Source organism: Cryptomeria japonica, chromosome 7 (genome assembly GCF_030272615.1).
Source record: "Cryptomeria japonica chromosome 7, Sugi_1.0, whole genome shotgun sequence".
NCBI classification, from domain to species: Eukaryota; Viridiplantae; Streptophyta; class Pinopsida; order Cupressales; family Cupressaceae; genus Cryptomeria; species Cryptomeria japonica.
In genome coordinates this window covers 25,031,695-25,043,385 of record NC_081411.1, presented here as the reverse complement: position 1 = coordinate 25,043,385, position 11,691 = coordinate 25,031,695, and the positions used below count along the sequence as shown (strand labels likewise).

Sequence of the window (11,691 nt, the reverse complement as noted above, 5' to 3'; positions counted from 1 at the left end):
CTTTGACCAATTTGACCTCTGGCTTGACCCACCCCTCCACCTCTCCTACCTTGACCTCTACCTTGGCCTCGCCTTCTACCCCTTCGTCCTCCAGGTCCTACCTAATCATTATCATCATCTATCTCCTCAAGAGAAGGCATTGACTCCCTTGGTGCTATCAATCATGGAAAAGGATGCTCCGCAAAATACTAGCTATACTGAGATGTCATACCTAGATCTGTCACCCCTGGTTGCATATCCCACCATACATAAGGAAGAGCATAAAACTTATCCCATGTTGTATCAAAGTCCAAAGGGGGAGCCCAATCTGCTCTCTCCCTGTGTACTCAAGCATATATGGCCAAACCCTAAGGCATCCACTGGGTACAACCAAACTATCGGTACACATGAGTCAATATGAATCTCTCGACAATATAGGGGGTCCTCCCTATCAAATATCATCTTTGAAATAGGACAAGGATCTTTGTCACATCCTCTACCTAGGCCTCACAATTTGTGTAAGGCCGCCAGACCACTGAGTCCATGTTATCTATGATTTGTCTCTAGCAATCCAACTTCCCAAGCATAGGCTTGGAATCTTCCTATCAGTACATAAATAAATAGGGTAGCTCGGTTGGTCGTGATCTCTCTACTACTAGGCAAGACACTGCTATATGCTCCCAATCCCAAATCTAGCTACAACAGTGTGACCCCATTGCTAATTTGGCACCCTCATCATATACAACCTAGTGTAGCTCATGGTACAAGTGGGCCAACACACAGATCCCCCATGCATATCGTGTATGTTGTCTCACCATCTGTTGGATAATCCTCCCCCATCCAATTGAGAACCCATGCGATCTCCTATTTGGTAAGAGGAAGCCACCAATCAAACCTGTTAATATAGACGGAAGTGGGGCATATTGATCCACCATGTCCTGCCACATACTAAATAACCACTAAGGTGCAGATCAACAAACACCTCTCACAATGCATCATTCCCACCCTGATCCTCCACATCATACTATACCAACTCTCTGGTGATCAGTAGATGGAAGGTGTTATGCTCACTATACCACCTCTCAGGTAAAGCTGTCTATTGAGCCTTGTTCTTCTGATAGGAAGGCATGAATAGGATGTGCAACAAACCACATGTAGTAATAACATCCCTATCACCATCAGTAAGAGCTTCCTGCATAGTAAGAGTCTTCAGATATCACTCCTGAAGCATCAGCACACCAAATGAAGCCTACATCAACACATCAACACTGTTGGTATTTTGGATATGATATCATTTTGTCATTGATGTCAACACTTATCAGCACTTGGAGATTCTTGTTTATGTTCACCGGTATCTGGTTCACCGGCAGGTTATATTGTTCACCACCACTTGGAATGACTTGGAGATTACTTGGTTATGTCGAAGACATTGTTTGGACACTTGGTTGTAGTGATTTGTTCATTGGTCTAATCGAGTTTGCATATTTATTGTTACCGGCAAATAGGTATAGGTTATGGACCAGCAAGCATATCTATTCCAAATCAACATGACACGTCATGAAGATGATTTGATATTATTGTAAATGCATTAAGCCGACATGATGCATCAGATATTGATTCATTTGTAATTTATTTTATTGTAATATCTTAGTGAGCCGACCTACTCATTTGGTCTTAAGTTTTGGTATATATGTAAGATCTCATTTATGAGATTGTGGATATAGGAGTGTAGAAAAGGATTGTAACAAGGTATATGTGAATATAAGTAGAGCTATACACGCAGACATCATTCAAGATTGAAGGAAGGTTTGAAGAAGGCATATCAGAGCTTAACTGGTACTGAATCCAGCATATGAAGATGTTATTCTAAGAAGTACATTATCATTGGATTTAACCATCCAATTGTAGTCAGTGTGACTCCCATTTTGTGATTGAGCAGTGAGCTCTAAGTAGTTGGCCTTTCTGCATGTGTAGACTCCATATTGTACACACATATTATCTGCAGTAGTATCATCTGATTGTGGGTAAGGCTTCCCACCATGGTTTTTCCCCTTACAGGGTTTCCATGTACAAATAATTGTGTTATGTGTTGTGTATGTTATTTGTCTTTTTGTTTCATGCATTAAACTTTACCGGTACTGCAACGAACTATTAAAACTGTCTATCGGCATTAAAGTTTGGTTTACTGGCATTAAGCATTAAGTTTGGTTACGTTAATTTTGTTTGTATTTATTGGACAACTGATTCACCTCCCCCCCCCCTCTCAGTTGCCTCCAGGACCTAACAAACACCACACCATTCCTATCTATTCAATAGATAAATCATCCTGACTCAATCAAACAATGTTCTATTTGCTCAAACATGGGAGCACCTATCAACTTGATGAAAGTTACCCTATCGAATCAATTGTCTCATATCAATGACGAAAGTCATCCTATCGACAATCATGTATCATATCGAACCACAGTGTCTCATATTAAAATAAAGTTGTCTCATATTGAAATCAAGTTGTCTCATATCGAACCAAGTTGTTCCATATCAAAATCAAGTTGTCTCATATCGAAAACAATTATTCCATATCAAAATTAAGTTGTTCCATATCAAAATTAAGTGATCCATATTGAATCAGTGACCCATATCACATCAATGACCCATATCGACATCAGTGACCCATATTGAATCAAATGACCCGTATTGGCATCAGTGACCCATATCGAATCAAATGACCCATATCGACATCAGTGACCCATATCGACATCAATGACTCATATCAACATCAATGATCCATATTGAAATCAATTTAGTCCATACTAACTCAGTTATCCTATTAGTTACGCAAGTCACACTATCATTCTAAAGTTTTGATCATACACTCTATCAATCCAAACATCAATCAGACACTTAAAACAAGTCCTATCACTATCAAAATTCAGCATTCTCAACAAATTGGATGAAATCAAGACCTATCAATCATTGGACCTAATATCGGACATCATCGCAATCATTTTATCAATTTTGCACATTTTAAAAATCTCAAAAAATATCGAAAAACACAAACTATCTCATATGCACTACAACAAAGGTTATGTGTGCTAAATCTTATGTGCAACTTCGGCTATCAAATGTGCTTCTACATTGATCATATGCACCAAAACAATGAACACATGTGCTAATACAGTGATTAAATGTGCCAATTGATAGGACATATGCGCTAATTTAAAGACCAAATACGCTAAATGAAACCTCATATGTGCCATGATAACACTCATATGTGCTTCGAGATTGGACAAATGCGCTAAAAGAAATAAAAACTAAGGAATGCAAAATTCGCGCTAAAAACGGCTCAAAAACTTGAAAAATCTAACTAAAAATATGTAAAAATCACACAAGGAGTGTCAAAAATCCACTTACCAGTAGGTCGTACTCCACTACCTTGTCGAATCACCGAACTCGCTCGAGTGTGTGAAGGTGATAGGGGGGTACCATCTTTCTCTCTCTCTTCTTCTCCTCTTCAAGCTCCAATCTTCAAATGTCAAGTGCACAAATGAGCTAAAAATGGACCCTTGAAGGCTTATATAGCATGTGGTGATGTAGGAAAGGTGTGTTGCCTAGATGGACGTGTGGGGCATGTATGTGATATACTCGCACTGTATTTTTACCATTTTAAATAACTTTTATCGACAGATCAATTTCAAAAAAAATTTAAAAAATTAAAAAAAATTTAAAAAATTAAAAAAAATTAATTTTTTTTTTAAATCCCCAAAAATTCAAAAACAATCAAAATCAACAATCTCCTGAGGGGGCATCATATCGAAAATTTTGGCAATGACAACAAAATCAAAAATGTTGGCGACATATCGAGTGATTTTTCTTTGAATCAACATGTGGTCACACATTACTTTAAAGGGGGCAAAATGTAGACACCTAAAACTTGCACACCTAATTAATTAATTTTATTTGTTTAATTATCATTTATCCACCTATTAATTAAACTAAGGCTTAATTAATGTACCCTTTTCTTCTATTTCAACCATTAATTAAATTCAACATTTAATTAATATTCCCTTTCTTCTATTAACTAAATAAATTCTATTTATTTGATTAAATCCCCTTTCCACCATTTTAATTCAATTTACATTTAATTAAAATCCCTTCTGCAAATAAATAAATCAATATTTACTTATAAAATCACCCACACTTGCATTTTCCTACAAATGCAAGTTGCATTCATTTTGGTTGAAATTAATCTTTTTATTTTAATTAAAATTCCCCTTTTCTCCCACTTGCATTCTCCTACATTTTTCATTAACCTCTTAATCATTCTTCTACAACCTCAAATCTCCCTTAACTAGCCTAATTTCCTCTAGTCATGTCACATCCCTAAATTTGGGGGAGTCACTTCTCCAAATTTGGAGAAAGTCTTCAAAATGTGTTGAAGACTTTACCTTTTTTAACAGGTTAACTTGTTGAGTCTTCCGAACTTGTGAGGCTCTTACAAATGCCTTGAAGGTTATCTACCTTCCAAAATGTTAAATTCCAAAGTCTACAAAGAGAATTTAATGCTCTTACAAGACATCATCTCTTCAATACCTTAGCCCATGATGGCTTGTCTCTTTGATCATCTTTGATCTTCGCACAAGGGTTTAACTCTTGGACAATAGCCGTCATCCTTGGATAATAGCTTTATCCAATGGCTCATCCTCTTGAGGTTATCCCTCAAAGCTTAATAAGAATCTAATGCTTACTTAACATCCTCTCAAGCCTCCTCATGGTGACACTTGTCAACATGCGATTGGGTTGAAAACCTCACATGGATTGATAGCTTTCAATCTTGACCCTTTCGTAGCATCATAAATTGTACACCCTTGTTAGGGTGGTACAATTCTATGATTAGTTTAGCACCCACCTTAGTGTGTTTGCATTTTTCATTGTAATTTCCCTTTAAGAATTTAATTAATTAATTTAATTAAATCTAAAGTCATATTTCATTACTTCATACATCATAAAATTGGGCCCTTTACCCTAAGTGTGCCCCTTTTTATTTTATTCCTCTAATAAATCATTAAATCATAAACCCTAATTATGTCTTATTTCAACCTTTAAGGCCCTATTTTGCATATCAAAACATCTCGAAATCATATATAACTTTGGGATTTGCTCTAATATCATCATATCTAACGACCCTAAAATTTTGGTGAAAAGTTGGCCAAACCATGTGCAAGTTGCATATGGTCCCTGACATTTTCTCCAAATTTTGGAAGCATAATTCTATGATATTATAATATTTAACCCCAAGAAATTGATGGGAAATTCAAATCCTAGGTTGGCCTAAAGACGAAATTAAGATCTAGGGTTTCATACATAAGAGCTCTCTTTCTTCATTTGAAGGCAACTAAGATCTAGGAAAAAGGATTTTGGAGTGAGCACAAGGAGCTTTCTATGTAGTGAAAGAGAAGCTTATGTGGAGTCTTCAACAACCTTCAACAACATTTATCAAGCATTTGTCAAGCATTCATCATAAATTAGGAGCCTTGAAGACATTGGAAAGCAATAGGAGATCACCGATTAACGATTGGTTTGTACCCCTCCCTTAAGGGTTGGGTATGATTTCATGTCTTTGCATGAGCTTCATTACATCAATTTGCATATTTACATTCATGCTTTAGATCACCTTGAATCCTTGATTTAGAGAATTTACTTTGCCAATTACAAGCATTTAGGGTTTACTCTTTAGGGTTGCTCTAGATTGTTTGCATTCATCCTAGGGTCTTGCACACACACAAGATTCCTGAACACACATTTTTAATAAATTATCAGCTATTTGTTGAGGTGGAAATCACCGAAATAGGGGTTTGACAGAGGCAAAATCCTACATAGCCACCCAAACCCTCTCTTTTCAGTTGCAGGTGTAGAAACAGGTACCTGGAAGGCTTCCCGGATCAACAAAAGACACAAGGACAGTCCCAAAGCCTCAAATTCCCCCAAATCTATCAAGGACAGGGGCATGGCGCCCTGGTCCTGAACGGGACAGGGGCGTGGCACCCTAGTCCCCCTCAATTTCAGTGATTTTTGTCAGGGTAAAATCTTAGGATTTCAGGATTGCAATCCTTCAGTTGCAGCTCTTTGTCAAATCATCAGGGACAAGAGCATGGCACTTATGTCCTAGTCAGTTTGGCTCATTTTTCAACACCAAGTACACATCCAAATTCCTTCCCCTTCTCTTCTTTCAGTATCTCAATTTCAGATCTGTAAGTTTCTGCAATTTTAGTTCATATATGCTACATTGTTCATCTCCTAGTCTAGTTGATCAATCACATCCTATTTTGCACATCTTCCCTTCATATGCAACAAGAGGAATAGAAACCCTAAGAGATAACCCTTGGCTCTCTCTTTCTCACAAGAAGTAGCCAAAGTGAGCTATCTCCCTAGGCTCTTTCGTATTCCCAATGTGCTAGCTAAAGTGGGATTAGGTCCTAGTCATTTGGTCTCGCTTTTTCCCCTCCATGCCTTCTTAAGCCATTTCAATCTTGGCCATCCAATTCTTCAATTCTTCAGAGCTCATTTCTTCGTATCAAGGATCCCATCTTAGTTATTTGCATACAAGCTATAGCTAAATTGTCTTGTGCAAGTTACCAAAGAGTTCAAGGACAAACAATAAAAATGCATTTTAGATCACTTTAGTTGCATTATAGCATAAGTTTTATCATGTTTAGCTTATCTTGTTAGTTCATTTTCATATTAATTGAATATCATCTTCATATCATTCGCATTCTAGCTTAATCTCACACTAATCTTGTCATTTTGATAACATATCTAGTTTCATATCCCTAGCATATCATATGCCTGAGCATGTGAGCTCTATCAACTCAATGCCTTATAAGAATGCAAGTTTTAAGTAACATGCACTAATGAAAGAGGGGGAGAGGTAGAGCACACACAACGAGACCAAAGAGTCTTTGATACTAATATTCACTAATAATAAGAGTCTTTTATACAAATATACATTAATAAGAAAAAGGGAGAGAGCACACAGTAAGACTAGTCTTTGAAACATACACTAATTAGAAAGGGAGAAAGAGCACACAACAAGATTGAAGTTTTTTGATACAAAGATACACTAATAAGTGATGGTGAAGAGCACACAACAGGATTGAAACATTTTAAGTTGTTGATACAGAGACACACTAATAAGAGAGGGAGAGAACACATGCAAGGCTAAAGTCTTTGATACAAATATACACTAATAAGAGAGGGCAGAGAGCACACAACAGAATCAAAGTCTTTGATACAAAGACACACTAATAAGAGAGGGGGAGAGCACACAACAAGACAAAAAACTTTGATACAAAGATATACTAACAAGAAAGAGGGCACACACCAAGACCAGAGTCTGATAGAAATATACACTAATAAAAAAGGAAGAAAGAGCAGACCGAAATCTTTGATACAAAGATATACTAATAAGACGGGAGATAGCACACAACAAGACCAAAGTCTTTGATACAAAGATACTAAAAAAGGGGAGGGAGAGAGCACACACCAAGTCCAGAGTTTGATACAAACATGCACTAGTAAGAGATGGGGGAGAAAGCACACAAGACTAAAGTCTGATAAAAACGTAAATAAGAGATGGGTGAGAAAGCACAAAGGCTAGAGTCACTGATAGGAGAGGGGGGAAAGAGAGCAGACAATGAGATAGGAGAGGGGGAAAGAGGGCAGACAATGAGACTCGAAAGTCTTTCATAAGATGCACTAATTCCAATATCTTTATGACAGTATGTCCATACTGAGCGAATTGAAATATTCATTGATTCGATTAGAGGAGTCTGTTGATCTAACTTCAGGTAGGAAAGCCTGGAAGAAAAAAACAAGGAAAATCACCTTCAATTGGAATCAAGAGCCTACGTTCAAAGTACGATCTCTTATTGATGAAGCTTATGTGGGGCAGAGGAAATCATTTAATACCAAATTAAAAAAGGTTCCAAGATCACCAACTCTACTACTAACAAAACAAAATAAACCTAACCATCTAGCATATGTTTCAGCTCGCATAAACCTAACCATCTAGCATATGTTTCAGCTCGCATAAACCTAACAAAACATGCCAAACAAACATTCTAAGATATATAATCCACTAAAATGATCCTTTCAATTTCAATGGAAGAAAATCAAATTCAAAACTATTATTTTTCGTAATAAATGTATTCAAAGTATCCGATCTGGAAATTATCCTTACTGATCAACTAACAACGTAAGCATTTCCTAAAAATATTTGACTTGACGTTATATCTAGATATATCTTGACATTAAAAAACAGATGTCCATGTGATCCAACTAGATATATCTTGACATTAATTAACAGATGTGATCCAAACTATCGATTTTAATGAGATATGCCCTTTTCTTTTTGAAGTTTCTAATATATTATAATGATGAAAATGACATCTTCATGTATTATTTTTAACTTGATGTTTTAGATTCACTCTGAATTAAAATGCTTTCATGCAATAAGGATTTTAAAAGGGATATATTTTTAATTTTTTAATTTCATTCATGATTTTAGTTTGTTTTGTTCTATCATCTTTTATTTTCAAAATTTAGGATGGCACCTGCTTTCTCTTAGTGAAAATTAGCCTCTTCATTGATGATGAGCCAATGTTGGAAAGGAGAATAAATACATACAATTTGATTCAGAAATTGATCCAAGACTGCCAAATCCAAAACAACCCACCCATTACAATTCTCAAATAATATGCCATCCAGCCTAAGACAGTACTACATGAGATATTTCTACTACAAGAGAAATTTCTTAGCCTAGACTTAGAGAGATCATCTGTATTACATGCATAAATGTAATGAATCTTATTGAGCAACCATGAATCAATTCATGGAGTCACCACAGTTATGACTAAATATGCAGTGTCTAGAATTGGAGATACAAGAGATTGGATAAGAACAAACCTATATACATGTATCAGATCTTTTGGAACTCTGGAATTTCAACTGGATAGTTGTCAATGCAATCCAGCCAAGGGTTTCTTGTGGGAATTTTGATGGTCCTGAGGGCCTTCCAAACTGCACTGTTGCACTTGAATCCAGATCCAAAAGCTATTTGCCATAGCCTGTCACCTCTCTTCACACTTTTCTTGGCTTCCATGTATGCAAGCTCGTACCAGAGTGTACTGCTAGATGTATTGCCAAACCTGTGAAGAGTCATCCTTGATGGCTCCATGTGGTGGTCTGACAATGATAAATTCTTCTGCAGTTCATCAAGTACTGCTCTGCCTCCTGCATGGATGCAAAAGTGTTCAAAAGCTAAACTGAAGTCTGGGATATAGGGCTTGACATCCATCTTCAGTACTTTTTTTGAGAAGAGTGCTAGAAAGAAGAGGATTTGTTCTGACAGAGGAAGTACTAATGGACCCAGAGTTGTTATATTGGCCTTGAGTGCATGGCCTGCAACTGCCATGAGTTCCTTGGATATTGTCAAGCCCTTGATTTTATTGGAGTCCTCTTCTTGAAAAACACACTGGTAGCTCCTATCATCTTGTCCATTATGAGTCCTCACAATGTGTGAAAGCTGGTATTTTGATCTCCTCCTGTCTTTTCTCTTGTTGGATAAGAGAATAGCTGCACCTCCCATGCGAAACAAGCAATTGGGTAAAAGCATTGATCTGTTTGTACCATGGTACCAGTTCAAAGTAATGTTCTCAGTGCTCACAACTACTGCATATGAATCCCCATGAATCTGCAGCATGTCTTGTGCAAGATCCAGAGCTATGACCCCTGCACTACACCCCATTCCTCCCAAGTTAAAGCTTAGGATGTTTCCTCTCATCTTGTAATGGTTGATAATCACGGCAGACAGAGATGGAGTTGGATTGAACAAGCTACAATTCACCACAAGAATCCCAATGTCCTTGGGCCTCACTTTACATTTCTCAAATAATTCATCCAAGGCACCAAACATCACCATCTCTGCTTCTGCACGAGCTTCTTTCAAAGTCAGCCTAGGTGGGGAAGCCAAAATGGCTTCTGGAAAGTATGTGTCCTCTCCTAGGCCAGACCTCTCTAAAATCTTCTGCTGAAACTCCAGGCTTTTCTCATCAAAAAGGCCTGAATTCCTAGAATGGGACATGAAATAGTCCCTGGTTACTTTGAACTCATCAGATGGCTTATAGCATGCAAAGTCCACCAAATATATGGGTCTTGAACTACACATATAGTACACACTAGCAATAAATCCAAGCAGCCCAGAGACATAAAGGAGGCTTACCAAATCAAAGCTAGGCTTATCCCAGAACCTCCATAAATCATCCCTTCTCAGGGTCCCCACTTCTGCACTGAATATCACCAGCAGGGGAACAACTACTAAGAAATACAGAGCATTGCTGATCACGTAATGATAGCCCAACTTGACATGCCTGAGATTGACAGAGAGCAAGAAATCAGGCAGTTTCCTACGAACTCTGACTGAAAATGTCTGAAATCCCGCATTGGGACCAGAGCTTTCAACCCCTCTGGCTACAATCTCTGTTGACAGACGTGCCTGCTCCTTCTCCATATTGGCCTTATCCTATAACACCAGGTAACCTAGCTTATCAAATTATACCTTAGAAATCTATATATATTAAACAATTTCTTCTACAGATTGTATTCTTACATAAGAAACTTATCCCCCAAGCAAAGATAGCATTCAGAACTATTCAATGTGCTTGAAAAGATGACCAAACCCTGATATTTTATTCCCTACAGAACACCTTTACCTACAACCTCTATCTAAACTCGAACTATACAGGACTGCTACGTAGGATTCCGAAGAAAACAAAGACCAGCAAGGAAATGAAAACGAACACTCATTCCTATCTGTTCAAGCATCTACTAACAAGCTCTATATATATAATATCATTTGTCCTCCAATGGAACCCCAATTAATAATTCTACCAAGAGAAAACGACTTATATGATTCAGCTGAACAACCTTATTAATAAGTGATGGGAACACTGAGAAAGACGAGCTATACAAAAGGCACCATGTATTAAATTGATTCCAGAGGTCGTTGATCTAATTACTCCAACCTCCCTAGTTCCAAAATAGCAATCTACTTTGAATAAGATACAGCCATTCTTTTAAAGCAATCCGTTGACCTAAAGATAACTAATAAATACGCGAGAATTAGTTTTTGGACATAAGTTCTCTAAATTCACCAGTGTAAAAGAATGTGAAACACCATTAATGGCAACCTGGTCTTGTAGTGTGGGGCATGTTTAATTTCTAAATACAAACGCACCTAAAATCCACTTAACTAAGCCATATCAGAGAAAATCTATAGCAAAATACAGGCTACCCAACTAGTACATATAATTTTTAGAAGCCCAAATCCACCTCAGATTAAATGAGTCAGGGTACTTGGGTACTAAAAAGAGATGGTCAAAATGGGCTGGTGGTTCTTTCCCTTTTTCTCAAAATGGGCTGCTGGTTGTTTCCTTTTTCAACTGTTGTTATTATTCAGAATATTTAGGGGAAAAGCACCAATAGTTGAGCATGTATTAATTGTTGTGAGGGTTGTTGATACTTTTTGTTCTAAAAATTGAACAAATAAAACCTATTCTTTGAAACATAAAATATCAATTTTTGTTAGTAAATGTACCAATAGTTGTTAGGAAATGTACTAATATTGTAAAAAGTAACCAATCAGGTGATGCCACATCA

At 37.2% G+C, this 11,691-nt stretch overlaps 1 protein-coding gene across 1 annotated transcript; it reads right to left on the bottom strand.

The window, feature by feature from the left end:
* Positions 1–8,637: 8,637 nt before the first annotated feature.
* LOC131035327 (3-ketoacyl-CoA synthase 10) lies at positions 8,638–10,855 on the bottom strand. Its single transcript, XM_057967005.2, has one exon. It carries the CDS (start codon positions 10,541–10,543, stop codon positions 8,954–8,956), a length of 1,590 nt encoding a protein of 529 aa, XP_057822988.1. The 5' UTR covers positions 10,544–10,855; the 3' UTR covers positions 8,638–8,953.
* Positions 10,856–11,691: the final 836 nt, after the last annotated feature.

Coding starts and splice junctions, on each gene's coding strand:
- LOC131035327 (XM_057967005.2), bottom strand. CDS start 10,543: ATGGAGAAGGAGCAGGCACGTCTGTCAACAGAGATTGTAGCCAGAGGG.